Here is a 21,253-nt window from a genome sequence, read left to right as displayed (position 1 = left end):
ATTATTGACACCTGTCTATACTGTACTGGAAAGGTAAGGTTGTAAGAGCCACACAGTACATGCACTAGACACAAAAGACACAAAAGTGCAGAGATGTATAAGTCGTTATACTCACTTTCATTACTGCATTCTGTGTATAGGGAAGAGAAGTGGTGAAAGCTTTGATTTTACAGATGTAGGATCTTAATTCGATCCCTCTTTGTCACTGAGAATTTTCCTGCGCTGCAGATAAGCTTCATCATTTCCGTAAATTCACTGAAACCCCACTCTAAAACACAGCTGGCACTCCAGTTTCCTTTTCACCTCATTTAACACCTGATTTACATGACATAGCACACGGTGGGCCTTTTCTCTTTTACTCTATTGTTCCTCAAGCGGCTGTTGACATCCACAGATTCCCATCAAACCAACTCCTTGAATGCCCTACTCCTTGAAGTTTGCAGTTACCCTTTAGTGTGTGTACTTTACTGTATTTATGCTTGGGATATCGCTCTTCAACAGGAAAAGTTCAAAATCGCTGTAGGACGTCTTTAACAGTATTGCACGTTCACATAGCCTACTTTAGGCCAGCTAATAGCCTAGCCACCATTTAATCAACGTTATGGACTAAACATTTCAATCCTGTTGCTGTAGTATTCTTTCTGTGACGATATAGGTCAACATGAGTAAACATGAGCTAGATAATATTTAACGGGAAACCATTCGATGTGGTAAAACAGTATTAGCAATGGAGGATGAACATTTTCACATATTACCGCCTGGAGCCTCCAAGACACATTTTCAATACCTTGAGAGAGTAATGCAATTCAAGCATGCTTGTTATCTTATCTTTTATTTTATAAATTTATTTTACCTTTATTTAACTAGGCAAGTCAGTTAAGAACAAATTCTTATTTTCAATGACAGCCTAGGAACAGTGGGTTAACTGCCTGTTCAGGGGCAGAACAACAGATTTGTACCTTGTCAGCTGGGGGAATTGAACTTGCAACTTTTTGGGGCTACTAGTCCAACGCTCTAACCACTAGGCTACCCTGCCACCCCGAAATCTGCCATCTCCAATGTAAGCTTCTCTATGAATGGACACCTATTCTACCGTAAGGGGTACACACACACAGTACACACATCATTACGTCACATTGACATATTGTGACTGTCTTGTTTCTTTCCCATACAATGTATGACAGTTACTTTTACAGCTGAAAATATGTGGCCATGTTCTTTTTCACCCTTGCCTATCGTCTCTCTCCAAATAGAAACCTGTCCCACCTGCTCTCTCTCCTCTTACTCTCTCGCTTGCTCTCTCTGACCCGTCGTCCTCCTGGCTGGTGGCTTGTCATGACTAGCCGAAGTAGATGTTAATGAATGACTAGAGGGAAGGAGGGCCCTGGCTAGCCATATATAGCTTTGCTTCTTGGGCAATACTTTCTTTCAGTTCTCCCTCTGTAGCATGAGGTGTCTGTCTGTCCTCTGAAGAGGATTTACATAAACGCCTAGAAGAGAGAGTAAAGCTTTCTAAGAAGTCATGGGTAAGTGGGTTGTAACTGTGTGGTCCATTCAGCAGGGTCTAGAAGGGTTTTGGGGAATGTTTACAATGTCTGTCAATCAATCAGTTATGCTCAGGGCAATTGTCAAGAACTATAGTTTAGAAAATGCATGGTCATTTTGTATTCCCAAATAATAGTTGCGAGTGGAGGTGGTTTTAGTATACCAGAGCCTGTTCGTGTGTCTAGATTATACACCCTCTTTGTCATTAAACAGACAACAGAGATAATGATCTTTCTTCTTTATTATCCAGAAAACAAAGGGGTAGTAGGTCTCTGGGTGTCCACTATACTTTTGCATTTGGTGTTGCAGGGTTGCTTCATAGCTAACATTGACATAAATGCCTAAAGCCAGGTAAACAGGTTAGCACTAGTACTAGCAGTGGATAATGGGTGTGTAGGCAATGGGTGTGTGTGGTAATAAAAACTACTTGAACAGAAATCTTTTCACTATCCCAGGGCAAATTCCAAACTGTAATGTTTGATATCCATTTTGCTGCCCCAGTACTGTACTGTAACCTTGGTTTACATACCTATACATGTTGTTCAAACACAAATATGCTACAGGAGACTGATTTGGTTTACAAAGGCCTTTAGTCAGAAAAAACAAAAGCTTTTCTTGCCTATGATTTGCTGTATGTTCCAAGCACAATAATCTTGATATCACATTGTTGTCCATTGCAACTCTACTACTCTCCTCCAGCCTTGCATGGAACATACCACATAGCCTGTTGAAACAAGCATTGCCGTTCTAGATGTTGGGGCACATTACCTGTCTAATGAGTCCAAATAATCTCGCAATACCATTACCCTTCTCTCACTATGCAGCCAAGCTGAGTCAAACAAGCTGGTTATATACCCACCATAGTTGCCAAAACCATGCTAGAGAGGACAAAGGTGAAAGGCAATATCCATGCCAGCACAGTACGGTTTGGATCAGCACAATAGTGTGAAAAGGGTCCACGTAATCTCTCTCCTCCTCCCTATGTGTTTGAGTTACCAGACTATGGTGTTAACCTTCTAAATGTTGGGCCACATTATTTGTTAAATGACTCTAATTAACTGCAGTTCCTCAAGCAATGTTGTTAGGTCTGTTTGAAAAGAGAATGAAACTTGCAACATCATATTCTCTTCCCCCTCCTCCCCTATTTGTGTGTCTCAGAGGTGCTGGTGCTGATAGCCTTTGAGGGCACAATGGGAGATGAGATGACGGTGCAGGTGGGAGACGTAGTGACGAGTGTCTCCAATGCCAGCGAGGAGGGCTGGCTGGAGGGGGAACTGAGGGGCAAGAGGGGCATCTTCCCCTCTAACTTCGTCAAGGTACGTTATGTCCATCAAGAGTTTGCCTTCATGCCTTCAGTCCCAGGATTAGGATTAACACCATCTCAATTCAGTCAACAAAGGAAGTCAGATGAAATGATATTCTGTCAAGGAACTGAAATTCCATCATTTCAGTTTACTTCCTTCCTTGACTGATTTGAAATCGGTTTGACCACATCTCTGATCAGCCTACTGTTTGTGCATTTTCATGAACTACCCGTTGTATACTGTATTACTTGACTCGTTAGCTTTTTCATTGTATGTGTCTGTATCTTTTATTTCCCACACAGGAGGTGCCAGTGTATTTGATCGGTGACAGCAAGAGGGAACCAAGAAGCATACGGAAATGTATGTCACTCTCCAATGGCTTTAAACCTCCACTACCATGTCACTCTGTTTAATGTGTTTCCCATAACTTGGATCCAGATATTTTTCCCAGTCTATCAAACACAAACCCTGTTTTGTACTGAAATGTGGCAGTGTTTTGGTTCGTGCCCATCGAGATACACGCACACTTTGTCAGCACGACAGGCTCAAACAAGTCATTAAAGGCCTCGTGCAGATATACAGCCTCGCCTGCTAGCACCAAGCTTAATTATAATGTACAAAGAAGGAACCGATTAAAAACCACACAGTCTACTGTTAAGGCACAGTCCCTTTGAGGGACTCAATTTGTTACAACACGACAAAGCTTCAATTCTTCTAGTCATGCTCTGAGTCTGGAGTCTATAAGTGATCATGTTGAGACTTCTGTATTTGTTGACTTCTACATTTCTCTACTGAATTTCTATTTATCATTAGTTTTAACTATTACTTTAGAAAAATAAGAACTAATTGACTAATCTGACTAATCTTGTGGCTGGTACAATGCTTTGTTCAAGCAGCAAGGATGATTAAGCAAACAAGGAAGTGTGAGGTGGCCTTTGCCTACAGTCCCTTGAATGAGGACGAGCTGGAGCTGGTTGTCGGGGAGACCATTGAGATCCTCAGAGAGGTAAAGTGCTGCTTTTATCATTACTGACGCTATCAATAGATGGGAAAACACTTGTAAACATACTAGAGGAGGAATCTCCAACAAATATCCCACAAGACAATTTAACGAGGCCCTAGAACCAAATTATTTTGAGACCCCTGCTATAGTGTCAGTGTAAATTAGTTGTAGGTTTGTTGGAGAGAACATTAGCTGCTCTCTTTAGAAGGATATGTTTATGTTTTTACTTCATAATTGGAGTGGCATATCATATTTACTTTCTTTGTATCATATCTCTAATGGCACATTCATGAGTATGAGGAAACAACCACAAATCATTTATCTTGTTTGTCTAGCTAGATATGATATTAAAATGTCACCCCTCCAAAAGCTCAGAAAAACAAATAGTCGCACAGACACTTCCAGCAATGCATATTCATTGTGATATTTCCCCAAGATTATCCAGAAGAAATCACGTTTCTCACACACATAACAACTTTACTCTGAGGTGTGTGCAGATGTAGGCCCTTCATTTGAGCCAGTTTGCTACAGCAGGAAAATAATCCTGCAGCAGTAACAGGAAATTATGGTTATTATGTGGATCACAGGAGGTTGGTGGCACCTTCATTGGGGAGCATGGTCTCGTGGTAATGGTTTCACCGTTCCAAACATTATTATGAGCCGTCCTCCCCTCATATAGCCTCTCCACTGATGTGGATTATAATTCATGGATATTTCACAACAAATTACAAACTTCAGACACCTTTTTAAACCTCAAACACACTCAGAGTTGTACATTTCCTGGAAATGTTCTCCTGCAACCGGGCGATCAAATTAAGATCCTACATCTGTAAACACTATGCTGACCAAACCTGTTTTGAGAATTCCTATGCATGTGGATGATTGGTGAAACATTCTCTGTTACACGGTGCTATTCTTATATTTCTGTTTCTCTTCTTTTTTCTTCTCTCTCTTCTAACACCTGATAGATTGAAGATGGGTGGTGGATGGGAATGAAAAGTGGTAAAGTGGGAGCATTTCCATCAAACTTCACCAAAGAGATATTTGTCTCTCCAAAAGGTGGGATTTTCAAATGTTTTTTTGTTTTTTTTTGCATTGCTGAGTTACTGTACATGTTCTGAGAGTGGACTTGAATCAATATACCCTTATAGAACTTCCTTCTCAATCTTTTTCAGATGTCAAGCATAACGAGAGCAAAACCAGACCCAAACTCTCAGATACAATGTTTAGTAAAGAGGTATGGAATGCAAGATAAATCAAAATACAATACACATGGGATGTTTTTCTCCTGAAAACGTAGGTGCGAGATGCCATTGATGAATTTAATACATTTTTTTTTTTTTTGTTAAGACAAAGCTACCTCAGAGGACGAGTGTTAGGAACAAAACAAAAAATGGTACGTTTTTATAGTTCTTATTCCTACTTTATGTATGTCGTATAAATGAGTGGACATTTTAAATTGTAAAATAAAAGGTCCATCCTTGTACCCCTCATCAAATTCCTCCTTGTGGGAGAGGCTTTTTGATACATTGAATGAAACTGCAAAGCAATGTCTCTGCTGAATATAGACATGTTCTGATGTACTACAACAACAGTGAGACCTCTGCTTGTGACAAGTGTTCTATTTTTGGACCAAACTACCACTTAGGCAGGTGTCCACAAATAATAGACAGCCACATCATTGGCATGTGACTGCCAGTAATTCCCACAGTTTACCTAATACGCTATGTGGGTGTTGGCCCACAGAAACTTTGACGTTCACCCTGGCCTGATGTCACAGTTTCATGTGGAAAAAAGTCAATGGTTCAAACAGGCTAAACAGGTTAATCTCATATTTCAGTAAAAATACTTTAAAGTACTACTTAAGTAGTTTTTTGGGGTATCTTTACTTTACAATTTATATTTTTGACAATTTTAACTTTTACTTCACTACATTCCTAAAGAAAATAATGTACTTTTTACTCCATACATTTTCCCTGACACCCAAAAGTACTCATTACATGTTGAGTGCTTAGCAGGACAGTAAAATGGTCCAAGTGGTCATCCCTACTGCCTCTGATCTGTCAGACTCACTAAACACAAATGCATTGTTTGTAAATGATGTATTTTGGAGTGTACCCCTTGCTATCTTCACCTTTTAAAAACAAGACAACGGTGCCATCTAGTTTGCTTCATATAAGGAATTTGAAATGATTTATAATTGTACTTTTACTTTTGATACTTAAGTATATTTAGAACCAAATACTTTTAGACTTTTACTCAAGTAATATTTTACGAGGTGACTAAACTTTTAGTTGAGTATGACAATTGGGTACTTTTCCTACCCCTGGTCATGATGAGGTATTGTGATAAATTACTGTCAGCGTCTGTTCAACATGATCTTACAACCACAATGCATTGCTTAGGTTCTCTATATAACACTCCCTTCTCTATTATGTCTACTCAGTGAAGGAATGTTGTCAAGTCATGTTCGACTATCCAGCCGTGACCGAGGATGAGTTAAATCTAAAGAAGGGAGACATTGTTACAATCATCACCAAGGTTTGTACGAATTCTGTCATCCATGTTCCCCAATGCAATATACTGTACCTTCATGACTTTATGCCTTTTGGGACCAAAATCAAGGATATTCTGCTCCAGTTTTGGACTAGTATAAACATGGTTATACAATTTCATAAATATTTTTACTCCTCTTCAACCAGACAAACCTGTTAAGTGACTTGTGAGCAATTCCGTGAAAATATGTGCCACTAGACGACAAAGCATGCACAATTACATAAGTGGGGAAAACATCCAAAAATCTGATGGTATAAATTATATTCCAAATTACAGTGGTGTAAAGTAACTAAATTAAGTAAACATACTTTAAAGTATTACTTAAGTCGTTTTTGGGGGTATCTGTACTTTACTTTACTTTTTATATTTTTGACAACTTTACTCCAATACATTTTTAAAGAAAATGTGTACTTTTTACTCCCATACATTTTCCGTGACAACCAAAAGTATTTGTTACATTTCGAATGTTCATGGTAGGACAATAATGTCGCCCAATTCACGCATGTACAGTATCAAAATAATGTATTGTCACACCTACTCATTCAAGGGGTTTTCTTAATTTTTTTACTATTTTCTACATTGTTGAATAATAGTGAGGACATTAAAACTATGAAATAACACATATTGAATCATGTAGTAACCAAAAAAGTGTTAAACAAATTAAAATATATTTTGTATTTGAGATTCTTCAAAGTAGCCACCCTCTGCCTTGATAACAGCTTAGCACACTCTTGGCATGCTCTCAACCAGCTTCATGAGGTAGTCACCAGGAATTAATTTAAATTAATGCCTTGTTAAAAGTTCATTTGTGGAATATCTTTCCTTCTTAATACGTTTGAGCCAATCAGTTGTGTTGTGACAAGGTAGGTGTGGTATACAGAAAAAAGCCCCACATATTATGAAAAGAACAGCTCAAATAAGCAAAGAGAAACGACAGTCCATCATTACATTTTTTTTGGTTCCAAAATGATTCCATATGTGTTATTTCATAGTTTTGATGTCTTCACTATTATTCTACAATGTAGAAAACTGTACAAAAAAATAAAGAAAAACCCTTGAATGAGTAGGTGCAAACTTTTGACTTGTACTGTATATATCAAAGAGAGAATCGTGCCGTCTGGTTCGCAAAAAATAAGGACTTTGAGGTTTAGCATTAACTTTTACTTTTTACTTTTGAATACTTTTTCCACCACTGTACTTAAGTATATTCAAAACCGTATACTTTTAGACTTTTACTCAAGTAGTATTTTCCTGGGTGACCTTTACTTTTACTTGAGAAATGTTCTTTTAAGGAATCTTTACTTTTACTCAAGTATGATAATTGAGTACTTTTTTCCACACTGCCAAATTATAAGTGGAAGGTTTATAAGGTTTATGATCACTTTGAAGATCAAATATTAGTGTCCACTGTGGGCAATGACCATGGTCCTCATGGACATTGTCGTTTTTTGAAATATGTGTAGTTTTTTGAGTTGCTCTTTACACAATGTCTCCTTCTGAAGGAAACAGAGGACGAGGGCTGGTGGGAGGGAGAGATGAACGGACGCAGAGGTTTTTTCCCCGACAACTTTGTCATGGTGATACCGACGACAGATGGTCTCCAAGTGAGTGAGGGAAACGTTCTCAGCAATAGTCCTGCTGTAGCCCTGTGAATGGGAATTCCCCCCCACACATTCCAGGTGGTTTTAGCCATTACATTACACTGACCTAAGCAGCTATGACACCAACCAGTAATGAACATGAGCTATTTATTAGACAGGTCAATAAAACAGGTCAATAAAAACAAAGCCCTTCATCTACAGTTGACTGACATAAAAAGAAAAAGACATTTCCAGTCAGGTCTTTCTTATATAACTAACTTATAAAGGTTTCTGACTCAAAGATCTCTTCAACATCCGCAGTTTAGGAGTCACTGACAAACATTTCTGCCTGTGGAAAGAGTGTGTTAGTTTAATTTTAATTGTATTCATTTTATATATATGTATATATTTAAAACATGTTATAAAGCAATACAAGACAATACGAATGGCCGCTCGCATCACTGGGTGCTCTAATCAGTGGGTGTGTGTTACTGCAAATAGCCAGTAAAGAGAGACTGAGACAACCTGTTGTGTTTTCCATCCCTTTTCCTCCAGTCTGGGAGCACCAGCCAACCACCTGCGCGCCGTGGCACGGAAAGACGCTCAGGTAAAGACAGCAATTTCCTGTTTTAACAAAGAGTCCAGTGCAACAGGATATACGGTTACACCAGTTAATCCATGATACCAATATGACAGTACAGAATGTCTTGTGATTTAGATGCTGACGATGGAGCTTTTGAGGTTTAACAGAATAGCTGGTGCAACAAAACATACTGTGACACCCATAGAGCTCACAATAAATTACTATTATAATTAGTATTAGTGTATTAGTATTTTAATTCCTAATTCTATGGTCTGTGACACACCAATATGAACACCAATATGATTTAGAGATGCTAATGGGAGCTGAATTAGAGAATTCTCACACAATGAAATGGCTAGGGTTGCTACTGTTTTCGTCTGCGGTGGTGTTCAGTCTGGCACGGTGTTCAGTCTGGCACGGTGTTCAGTCTGGCACGGTGTTCATGTTTTAGGGTGTGTGAGGTTGTTGTTTTAGCAGCCGAATATGAGATGATTTTGTGTGGTCCAAATGGCTTCCTGAATATTTCCAAATCAAGGTCTTTGTATTTTAAAGATACTGTTCTTGTAGATGGAAAACAGACATTAACATAGGCATGTTACAAAACATGTAATACTGTACTCAGGTTGAGGGAGTATGGTGACCCTAATGGTCAAGTTACAGTAGCTTTTAAAATTGAGTGACAATGGCTCAGGGAGACACCTCACCTCCTCTCTACTCAACCAAAACATCCAGAACCTTAACACCCATGAAGACCTACAGGAAATCCTGCAAAGACTGAAACCACATCAGGATCTTGGCTACTTCACAGAGACCATCATATGATTCTCTCCAAAAAAGTTATGACATCAACACTTTGAATCTAGGATGATGATTCATAATGGCCTTGTGCTAACATTCACTCTGCCCGTCTGTCGGCTGTCTGTAACTGAACCACACTGAGGTTTTTATTAGCAAACCAGACCACAGACACACTCACATTTCTTCAGTCCAGACTACATAGGCAAATCTTATGTAAGTGAAACCTCCCCCCTTAAAGATCAATATAATGCAGGAAAGCCCCAGAATACTCAGCTATTTTGGCGTCAAATTCACACAACCACACCTATATTAAATTCACGGATGTAACCGGTAACAGGTTAGATACTTTGACAATCTAAAATGTGGTTTGTGTGATATTAATGGAAGCTCCCAATCGTCCCTATTTCAGATACTAGTTTTTTATTGCCTCTCAATTATCTATAGCTATGCATCATACAACGAAGTTGGGTAGCATAAATGATTGTTCATTGTTGAAGTTTCAAAGCTGTTCAAATGTTTCAAGTTGACCTCTCTTGGCCTGAAGTGCTAGCATTTTAATATGTGGTATATTTAGTCTCAACATTTTGATGACTGCATGTTGTTCAACGAAGGAATAGACCCACTGGGAACATCACATCATTTCAATGTCGATAATACGTTTTCAATGGCGTGATTCTGAACAGATGATTATAGCTATTGTGAAGCTCTCCACAGACCTGCGACAACTTATGCATGCAATCTTGAACATATGATTACATAAGAAGAAATGTGTAGTTACAGTAACCTCAGTGGCCGAGGATGAGTTAATCATTATAAGGATGAATGTTACATTCGTTTGTAAGATAGACTTAACTTTTACTGTATTAAAAAAGTAATATTGAATTGTGCTTGGTTGACAACGCAACCAAACATTAACATTTAAAAGAGATGCATCTACCTCTTGGATAGTACCATCTGAGCCACTGGCTTAATCCCATTCTTTAACTTTTATTTTTGAATTGGAGATGTGAATCCAACATATTTGTTAACTTGTCGAGAAGTTCATTTATTATATTTCAAAAATGATATTGTGTTTGGTTGTCAACTCCTGGATAGATCCATCTGTGCCACTGACTTCTGACTTTAATTCCAGTTTGTCTACAAATTAATAATTGATATGTCATATTCACATCTCTATCTCAACCAAACATCTACATTTAAAAATAGGACTAAATAAAATAAAATAAAAATTTAAATGCACTAAATGAAGATTGATTTGATTTAATCCTATTCTTTTTAACTTAGATTTTTGGTTGAGATGGAGTCGTGAATCCAACATATCAGACAAACTGGAATTAAGTCATCTTGAGTCAGTCGCACAGATGGAAGCAAAGCAAAAACTCTCCTTCAAATGTTAATATTTGGTTGCGTTGACAACGAACCACAATTCAATTCTACATTACATTTGAAATCAACTAGAGCTTGAAACCATAAGCAACAAGAGCTGTTGATGACTTTGCAAATGCTATAGGCATAAATAGCATCATTGATGTTAAATGAGTGGTAAAGTATGGTCAGATTTCATTTGCTCTGTTAAACCTACCCTTTGGAATGACTTTGATAGCAACAACGAATCTATTTATTTTCTAAGTGGAGAACACTCGACCATCATTCTCATGATAGCACATTGGTAATAGTCAGTGATGAATTACATAGCTACAGTACCAGTCAAAATTTTGGACACACAAACTCATTCCAGGGTTTTTCTTTATTTTTTACTATTTTCTACATTGTAACAGTAGTGTAAAGTACTTAAGTAAAAATACTTTAAAGTACTACTTAAGTAGTTTGTTGGCTACTTTTACCACTACATTCCTAAAGAAAATAATGTACTTTTTACTCCATACATTTTCCCTGACACCGAAAAGTACTTGTTACATTTTGACAGGAAAGTGGTCCAATTCACACACTTATCAAGAGAACATCCCTGGTCATTCTTACTGCCTCTGATCTGGCGGACTCACTAAACACAAATGCTTCATTTGTAAATTAGGTCTGAGTGTTGGAGGAAAAAAAGAAAGAAAACGATGCCGTCTGCTTTGCTTAGTATAAGGAATTTGAAATTATTTATACTTTCACTTTTGATACTTAAATATATTTCAGAAATTCAATTTACTTTTGATACTTACGTATATTTTAAACCAAATACTTTTAGACTTTTACTCAAGTAGTATTTTACTAGGTGACTTTCACTTTTCTATTAAGGTACCTTTACCTTAGTACTTTTTCCACCACTGCATTTTAGAATAATAGTGAAGACATCAAAACTATGAACACATATGGAATCATGTAGTAACGAAAAAAAGCGTTAAACAAATCAAAATATATTTTACATTTGAGATTCTTCAAAGTAGACACACTTTTCTTTGATGACAGCTTTGCACACTCTTGGCATTGTCTCAACTAGCTTCATGAAGTAGTCACATGGAATGCATTTCAATGAACAGGTGTGTCTTGTTAAAAGTTAATTTGTGGAATTTCTTTCCTTAATGCGTCAGTAGTGTTGTGACAAGGTAGGGGTGGTAAACAGAAGATAGACCTATTTGGTAAAAGACCAAGTCCATATTATGGCAAGAACAGCTTAAATAAGTAAAAAGAAATGACGGTCCATCATTACTTTAAGACATGAAGGTCAGTCAATAAGGAAAACGTCAAGAAATTTGAACGTTTCTACCATCAAGCGCTATGATGAAACTGGCTCTCGTGAGGAACGCCACAGGAAAGAAAGACCCAGAGTTGCCTCTGCTAGAGAGGATAAGTTCATTAGAGATACCAGCCTCAGATTGCAGCCCAAATAAATGCTTCACAGAGTTCAAGTAACAAACACATCTCAACATCAACTGTTCAGAGGAGAATGCGTGAATCAGGCCTTCATGGTCAAATTACTGCAAAGAAACCACTACTAAAGGACACCGGTAAGAAGAAGAGACTTGCCTGGGCCAAGAAACACAAGCAATGGACATTAGACCGGTGGAAATCTGTCCTTTAGTCTGATGAGTTCAAATTTGCGATTTTTGGTTCCAACCGCCGTGTCTTTGTGAGATGCAGAGTAAGTGAATGGATGATCTCCGCATGTGTGGTTCCCACTGTGAAGCATGGAAGAGGAGGTGTGATGGTGTGGGGGTGCTTTGCCGGTGACACTTTGTGATTTATTTAGAATTCAAGGCACTTTATCAGCGTGGCTACCACAGCATTCTGCAGCAATTAGCCATCCCATCTGGTTTGCGCTTAGTGGGACTGTCATTTGTTTTTCAACAGGACAATGACCCAAAACACACATCCAGGCTGTGTAAGGGCTATTTGACCAAGAAGGAGACTGATGGAGTGCTGTATCAGATAACCTGGCCTCCACAATCATCCGACCTCAACCCAATTGAGATGGTTTGGGATGAGTTGGACCGCAGAGTGAAGGAAAAGCAGCCAACATATGTGGGAACTCCTTTAAGATGGTTGGAAAATCATTCCTCATGAAGCTGGTTGAAAGAATGCCAAGAGTGTGCAAAACTGTCATCAAGGCAAAAATCTAAAATATATATTTTTTTGGTTATTACATGACTCCATATGTGTTATTTCATAGTTTTGATGTCTTCACTATTATTCTACAATGTGGAAAATAGTTTAACTAAAGAAAAACCTTTGAATGATTCTGAGTGTTCAAACCTTTGGCTGGTACTGTAAGCAGGGCTTGGTTTAAACCCTGGATGGGAGACCACAGGGGAGCTATAAATAAGTTATCCAGTAGGAGGTGCTGCCTAGCCTAATGATCTGACATTGTTTTAAAGATACAAATGCGACATATTTGATGTTGAAATTTGGTGATGATATAATCCTGTGGTTGTAAACCCTCAAAACTAGAGTTGACGTGGATTACTTCTTTCAAATCCAATGTCGTTTCCATGTAGATTCCATGTCACAATACGCTGACAAATTACATTCAAACAACGTTGATTCAACCAGTTTGTTCCCAGTGGGGAGAGATAGACAGCATGTAAAACATGTTTTTTTAACCTAAAACAGTAAAGAGGATGTGGGAGTCCAATCTTGAGACTGTCAGTAGCACACATAGCAGGATGTGGTTCACATGCAGGTTTTGTTTAAGTGCACCAGATCTTGCTTCAAACACACACTTCTGCTGACGGTACAACTTGTGTTTAAGACGCTAACTGTTAGTTAGCTGTTAGGCTGGATGTTTCGTCCCAGCTTTAAATAAATAAAGCCTTTCTAATTGAATACAAAGAGTACACAACATTAAGATGCAATATTTCAATCACATAATGTATTTTAATAATGAAATCTGTGCACAAATACTCAAAAAAGTTTGTTATTGCTACAAGACCCCTTTGATTGATGTTTTGAGGCACTGGCTCTTGCTGAACAATAACAAACGTGCATATCTTGCTGTTTGAGTTCAAACATTAAAAGGCCTGACAGTCATTTGGAGATAATATCATCCCAACTCAAAACTGCACTTGAATCCCTCCACCCCACCCCATCGCTCCTACTACCCCATTGGCGTCTAGTGTCACTGGGGGGTTGCAGTTATGTCACAGGAAGTCATACACCATGATGGAGAGGGGAATGTAATACAGTTGGTCACATGACCTGGCTGAGATGCCTTGGAGGAAGCCAGGGGGTGGGGGACCGTAGAGAGCTCTGTCTGTCACAGTGGCTTTTCACAAGCGGCCCAAGCAGCCAACTCTGCAACAACTCTAGTGCTTCACATTGGTGAAAGGGCTTGGTCAGGGAGATTTACATGTGCTTTGAACTGAGAAGGTAGGCTCTATTCCCATTCATTTACTATTGGTCAGTCTGTGGAATTCATCATCACCAGTCTCTTTTGGTGGTTTATTGTCTTGCATGTCAGCATGACACTCATCATGTTCTTCCTCTGTATCTTGAGAGATGTGCTAAAAGCTATAATGCAGATTCATGTTGTTATTGACTTGGCTGTATTGTGGTCAGTTCCCTTAACTGCACTCAAGTTGATCTTTTTTTATATATTTTTTTATTAAACACTATAATTGCTTGGTTAACTCTAAATCGTAATTGAAAGGCAGAATATTGTGCTTTGTCAAAAGACACTCCCATTATACCTAGCTGTTCACACTTGAGGGATCTCCTTTGTGATAAGTTAGTTCCACCCTCCAAGCCAAGGCCTTCTCAAGGGAGATTTTTGGGAACAGTAACTACAGTATGTTGGATTCTGTAGGATTCTATTGGACACAGCTGTGAACTAGCCTGCTCCTATGACATACAGAATATTGGCTTCGCATGCCACTATACTGGTTGTAATTTAATCAAACTCAAATGGAAGAAAATTAACAAAGTTTCTGCGCTACATGAATATTCATTTGCATTTTAATGAAATTATGCTAAGTACATTTTTGCAGAGAATTATTAACCCTGGAGGTCTGCGTCTTGATGCTGATGTACACTCACCGTTGTCGTAGCGAAGAGAACAACACACCAGTAGCAAGATAGATAGCTGTGGCCGGGTATAATATGGTGTGCATTTTGTGCTCTTATGGTCTTCTAGTCAAGGCAGAGGGTTCAGCGATGGAGAAGAGCAGCCCTGCAAAAGCAAAAGGTAATATACAGTATGTTGATACCATTCAATTAAAGTACAGTTTTACTGTGTCTGTAGTCTCATTTAACCAGATGTTGTATTAAATGATACTTTAAAATACAGAGGAGATGAGGCTTTACAATTGTACCAAGGTGTGTGTGTTGTTAATAAGTACATATGAGTACAGTTTGCTTACTAGCAATGCTTAAATGTGCACATGTGCGCACAGATGAGAAACCAGAGAGTAAAGACCTGAGAAGCAATCCCCCAACCAAAGTCAAGCTCCCTGCTCCAAGTAGACCTGCACAACCACCTCCAGTGAAGGACAAGCCTCTGAAGTTTGGTAGTAGCAAGTGCGTGATTCTAAATATCCACTACTGTTTTTAAGTTTGGTGTCACTTATAAATGTCATTGTTTTTGAAAGAAAAACCTTTTTTTGTCCATTAAAATAACATAAAATTGATCAGTGAACAGGCTGACCTTCTAGGCAGAGTTGCAAAAGAGAAAGCCATATCTCAGACTGGCCAATAAAAAGAAAAGATTAAGATGGACGAAAGAACACAGACACTGGACAGGGGAACTCTGCCTAGAAGGCCAGCATCCCGGAGTCGTCTGTTCACTGTTGACATCGAGACTGGTGTTTTGCGGGGTGCTATTTAATGAAGCTGTCAGTTGAGAACTTGTGAGGCGTCTGTTTCTCAAACTAAATTTTTTCTCAGTCAACACCAACTATTTAGGTAGAGTATGGAGGTATAGTAGTGCCAACATGAATGCAAGCTTAATCCAATGTTGACACTAATATCACTCCATAGTATCAAGTATGAATGTAAATAGTTCAGACTTGTAAATGAAGGATTGCTTTCAGACTGTGTTACTGATCAGAATGTACAAATAGGGCACTCATATGGAAGCCTTAGTAGTTATATAATTGCAAAAGCCACTAATAAGAAAAGCAAAAGGTCTCTGTCAAGACAGGAACTGTTGATTCTATTTAAACTGGCAAGGAAGGAGAGTGTGGAGGAGAGTTTTGGTTGGTGCCTAGGTTACTATAGCACATAGTCTTCATGTCTTAATGCTGAATTGCCAGGATTCCCAAACCTTGAGCGGTTCACTGGAAACTCTCGGATGAGTCAGTGTGGGCCTAAACAGACGAGAGCAGCCCATTTCCTGTTTCCTGAACAAACACACACACGCACACACACACACACACACACACACACACACACACACACACACACACACACACACACACACACACACACACACACACACACACACACACACACACACACACACACACACACACATACACACACACAAACACGACTGGGAAAACAAAGAAGAAAAAGCCATTCGGACTGTTCTTTCCAAGTAACTGTTGCAGGCAATGCAATGATAGTGTGGCCTTGGCTAAAAGCATTTTGCTTATTTGTCAAATTCACTTTGGATTATATCAGGTCAAACAAGTTTGTATATTTTATTAAAAGCTATTGCGTCTTTTTGTTCTAGTGAGGGTGTGGACGTTGAAAGGGGAAGTCTTAATGCTTGGCTAAACATTAACTCACTGAGGTTTCAATATGCAGTACATCACCACCTGCCTCTTAAAACATGCAACAGGAAACAGGATGCCACTTTTTCCACACTAAACCACAACAATTTTCATCAAAAGAAAATCTCAACTGTAGAAAATGAAGCATATGTTTCAGTTTTCTTTCTTTACATCATAGATTTTTGGGTCTACCTTATGTATCAACCAGTGTAGGCCTGAAATAATGAAAGTTTAATTTCTCTGAAAAAAAGCCTATTTTCCCCCATTAGAGCCAATGGCGATCTCCTTCCTATTTCACCAAAATGTTCAGAGGACAGCAACTCGGACCAGTTTGACGGAGTGGAGGTGTCCCCTGAGAAACTGAGTCACCCCACAGCCAACAGAGCCAAACCCCCACAGAGACGACCCCCATCAGCCCTCGTCACCAGTCCACAGGTATGGCGACAATATTCCATATTGTATTATTATTAATATTATTATGGTACAGAATGCACCTCTGTACAGTGTACATATTATGACATACTAGGAACAGAAGCATTTCGCTACACCCACAATGACATTTACTAAATATGTGTATGCAACCAAAATAATGGTATTTGATTTGATTTAGGACAGATCACATGTTAGAACAGTCACACATCCATGGAATCTGTCAGAGTTACTTTGAGTTAGTGTCATTGTCGTATGTGTGTCCTAACATGGACACCACACACCGTTATGTTTCCTCTGAAACCACAGGGAGACAATGTGGCTTAATCACAAGACGCATGACAGTAGACCCCCCCAGCCCTTAGGATATCATAGCGATGATGATACAATCCCTGATTTGTCTATTGTCATGACGCTACCAGTCCCTATCTGCCCAAAGGTGCACACTATACTCCACATCCACTCTGAAACCACAGGGGGGCAGTGTGGCCCAATACTCATCATGTTGTGACATTATGAACCCACAACCCCAGGTTAGCATAGAGATGATGATACATTCCCTGGTTAGTCTGATGTCATTTTCTAATGTCATGCCACAAGTACATATCTGCCTAGAGGAATCATTGTCATCACAGTCATAGGGGCATATCAGTGGAGAATAGTGGCCCCTGTTAGATTACATTCCTCCAGAGTTTCCCTGAGGACTATTCGCTCGTATGACGTGGCCCATCTGGCCCACTAAGTCTGAACTCACCCGCCCAGAGAGAGAGATGGCCTGTTCATAAGTGGCTTGACAAGTTGCATGCCATGAAAGGTTAGTGAGGCCATGATGTGAGGAATGACTCTTAAAAAGAAATCGTCATTAAGGTCATTGTTGTTGTTCTAACCCTAGGCTCTGAGTGGCAGGGACCAGACAGAAGCAGAGAAATTGCTTAAATTGCTGGAGGTTTGCAAAATTGACTTTGATTCCATATACATGAATACTCTATCATCATGTTAGGCCTTGCTGGCAAGTACATAGAACACAAAATTAACATAACGGCAATGTATCTCTCTCAAAGTATAAATTAGCCACAAAGTAACAACTGACTTTAAATAGGCTTACTGAGATTGAATAGATTTTAAAGGGCTTGAATTCTGGACCTGTCAACCCTTGACAATCAAACTGAGAGATACCTTGCCTATACATTGCAGATTTCAGAAAGTCATTCACCACCATCCAAGCCTGAGCATTCTACCAAGAATCCAGTACCTTCCAGGCTAGCACTTCCCAAGGCTGTAGTGGAGGCCAGGGCAACCCAGGAGGAGAAGCCTTGTCTGGACAGCCTACATGCTGAGGTCAGGGAGCTGAAGATGGTTCTGGAGCTGCTGCAAAACAGACATGAGTAAGTAGTATTACCCATTTATTCAGACTTCTAGATAACCAGGGGGAACTCTTGAGGAATCTGGGACATTAACCCGTTTCTTCAATTGTTCCACCAAGCTATTTTCAACTATTTTGATAATAGGTAGAATCTACAGCACACCCAACAAAACGATTAGTGAAGGTGCTGAAGGCAAAATGCAAAACTGGAAACACAGGAAAAAGTCTCTGCACACTTCCAGTCAGACCTCTCCTAGCCTGGTTAAACCAGACTGAATGCTGGGCTCACCATTGTTGAAACAATTCAGTATGGGTTAACAAGGCTACATCTCTCCTGCCAAAAATGTAAACCATTCCATCCTTTTCGAACTCTTCTTTGACCGCTTAGTGCATCGATTGATATATTTTCTGTTCTTTCCTTGTAGACGAGACATACAGGAACTGAAAGAGGAACTGAGAGACGAGAGAAACAAACGTGTGGCGCTGCAGGTATGTGGAATATTTACAGTAAGCTCCAAAAGTATTGGGACAGTGACATTTTTTGTTCTTTTGGCTCTGTACTCCAGCACTTTGAATTTGAAATGATACTATGACTATGAGGTTAAAGTGCAGACTGTTAAATAGCACATAGATATTGCACAAATATCGCACAAATAGCATACCCCCATGACATGCTAATCTCCCCTGTTATTGTAATAGTGAGAGGTTAGCATGACTTGTTTTGAACATACAGTGGAACATACAATGTTTGGAGCATAAACACAAGCTTTTGACTTAACTGAATATTATCACAATGTTTCCCCTGTGCAGGAGGAGGTACATGGTCTTAGGACTAAAAATTAATCCTAACTGACACCATGACCGGGCGGTACATGTAAGTCAGGCTCTGTAATGTCATTCCCTTGAACACAAACTTGAAGTGAAATTCAAAATGTTCCTGGCGTTGGAGTGCAAGAGAAGAAAGAAAGGATGCATGTCTGCTTCCTCTGCTGAGGCCACATTAACCAGCTGAGGCCACATTAAGGGCTGGAATCAATCTGTATCTCTGAAGTATCACGGAAGATCCGCTTTATAGCTCGATTAAAAATGTAAAGGCAATGTTCCAACGTTTGCATTTAAGGTAAACGCTGCATCGGCAATTACCTTTAAAGGGATACTTTGGGATTTTGGCAATGAAGTCTTTTATCTACTTCCCCGGCGTCAGATGAACCCGTGGATACCATTTTTATGTCTCTATGTGCAGTTTGAAAGAATCTGCTAACTAGCATTAGCATTAGTGCAATTACTAACTAGCGTAAGTGCAATGACTGGAAGTATCTACTAGCATGCTAGTAGATACCATAGACTTCCAGCCATTGGCCTAACTCTAGTTAGCACTGGCTCACAAAACTACCTCTAACATTGAGTACATCTGACTCTGGGGAAATAGATAAAGGGCTTCATTGCCAAAATCCCGAAATATACCTTTACATTTTAACACGGACCTTCCGCGATACTTTTGCGATAACGAGTGAATACAGACATAGATTGTAGTCTTCCATTTTGTTTGAGGGCATTCTGGACTTGATTGGCAAGGGACCAAAATTATCAGGGGGCCAAAATACTTTGTAGCCGGGATTCAATTCAAGGTGGGTTACAGCGCAGTGCACAATACAACTGATAATGTGTCTTTTAAAGGACTTTCACCCAATATTTACATGGTAAACACTGCACACGTTGGACCAAGCCTAAATCACTTTTAAAAGTATGTTATAGTGTGCCGTGCTTTAACACGGCACACTCATTGCCTTGCATTGAATCCCGGCCTTTGGATAGAAAATATGTTTTATTTTATATTGATGATATTGTATATTTCATTGAAAGAACAACCGACTGGTTTGATACATTGAATGTGGGCCATGTTTCTCAGTGATTATTTTCCTGTAAAAGCATATTTCTTATTTTTATGAGCATGTTTTGAAGCACAAGTGTTTGCAATATTTTGAAGCACTGTGTTTGCGGAACATGAGTCAACTTAACAAACTACTTGTATCTTTTGTGTAAACATTGTATATAAGAGTAACTATTTTATGTCTCTTTTATAAAATATAAAATAATACCTGTCCAAAATACTCCAGTGACTCAGCAACTATTCTGCAATGCTGCATGCATCCATTGGGAGGCACCTTCGTACTACTGTTGTGAATTCAGTGCTGCATTGTAGTTGGCTTTCAGGCCACAAAAACAAAACTATATAAGTTAATTCTGTATAAATGAACCCTTTTCTCTTTTTTGGATGTGTCTTTAAGAATAGGTGCCAGGGGGTCACACTTGTGATCTAAATGTTAAATTAGTCATATAAAGGGTAAAGTGAAACTAATTAAAACCTTGAAAATACAAACACACTGAAATTAAGTGATCCGCCAGTGAAGCATGTCGGTATTATACTTTTTCAGCTGGATAAAAGTGGTTGCGTCAGTCACACCAGAACATTAACTTAGCATACTGAAAGCAGCATACCAGCATGCTGAAACTGAAAACAAGTTGACTCATCACAATGAACAAAAACAGAGGATGAAGGAAGACAAACAAGGAGAGATTTACTGTCGGATATTTGATGAGATATCAGTATTTGTTGTTACCATTTTAGGCCTTTGGCTTCTCTTGAGTGAGCCCTATAGATCTGTTTCCCCGTCTTGGCATTGGCGACATGCTTCTGGCACTGCCCGGGAAGTCTGTGAGCTGGAAAGCACATCTGGAGAGCATCTGGAACACATTAGAGAGAGTGGGCTTCTGAAACTGCCATGGGAACAAACTATTTTAAAAAATGGCATTGAATACGTGTGTTGGACTGCATATTCCCTCTCGGGCTAAAACTGCTAGTGTAACATGAAATAAACTAAAGTAAATAAATAGGGTTTGTTGGTACGGCAGTATTTTCATCATTTCTTTCACATAA

The 21,253-nt window shown here is 39.1% G+C and overlaps 1 protein-coding gene and 1 long non-coding RNA gene across 5 annotated transcripts; one reads left to right on the top strand and one right to left on the bottom strand.

Annotated features, from left to right (window-relative positions):
- The first annotated feature begins 1,368 nt into the window (after window positions 1-1,368).
- On the top strand, window positions 1,369-21,222 carry LOC112246176 (SH3 domain-containing kinase-binding protein 1). 4 transcript variants are annotated; one of them, XM_024414461.2, is made up of 17 exons: window positions 1,369-1,526; window positions 2,704-2,861; window positions 3,152-3,209; window positions 3,746-3,855; window positions 4,821-4,911; window positions 5,028-5,089; window positions 5,203-5,248; window positions 6,299-6,393; window positions 7,911-8,012; window positions 8,544-8,595; window positions 14,945-14,995; window positions 15,204-15,327; window positions 16,775-16,958; window positions 17,845-17,898; window positions 18,147-18,337; window positions 18,741-18,804; window positions 19,126-21,222. In XM_024414461.2, exons 1-17 carry the CDS (start codon window positions 1,523-1,525, stop codon window positions 19,156-19,158), a joined length of 1,479 nt encoding a protein of 492 aa, XP_024270229.1. In that variant the 5' UTR covers window positions 1,369-1,522; the 3' UTR covers window positions 19,159-21,222. The 4 variants fall into 4 exon arrangements, with proteins under 4 accessions (XP_024270229.1, XP_024270230.1, XP_024270228.1 ...); XM_024414462.2 differs by having other exon boundaries at window positions 3,743-3,855; window positions 16,793-16,958; XM_024414460.2 differs by having other exon boundaries at window positions 3,743-3,855.
- On the bottom strand, window positions 8,146-14,976 carry LOC112246178. Its single transcript, XR_002952873.2, has 3 exons — window positions 14,848-14,976; window positions 8,514-8,612; window positions 8,146-8,337 (listed from the first exon to the last, which is right to left on the bottom strand). It is a non-coding gene; the product is annotated as an uncharacterized LOC112246178 (long non-coding RNA).
- Window positions 21,223-21,253: the final 31 nt, after the last annotated feature.

The sequence above is a fragment of the Oncorhynchus tshawytscha genome, linkage group LG23 (assembly GCF_018296145.1).
Source record: "Oncorhynchus tshawytscha isolate Ot180627B linkage group LG23, Otsh_v2.0, whole genome shotgun sequence".
NCBI lineage: Eukaryota > Metazoa > Chordata > Actinopteri > Salmoniformes > Salmonidae > Oncorhynchus > Oncorhynchus tshawytscha.
This window is presented reverse-complemented; position numbering and strand designations above follow the sequence as displayed.

What these genes read in the sequence shown, in the direction of transcription:
- LOC112246176 (XM_024414460.2), top strand. An exon ending in CGACGACAGATGGTCTCCAA is followed by an intron (nt 8,013 to 8,543) that starts GTGAGTGAGGGA and finishes CTTTTCCTCCAG; the next exon opens with TCTGGGAGCACCAGCCAACC. An exon ending in ACAAACGTGTGGCGCTGCAG is followed by an intron (nt 18,805 to 19,125) that starts GTATGTGGAATA and finishes TCCCCTGTGCAG; the next exon opens with GAGGAGGTACATGGTCTTAG.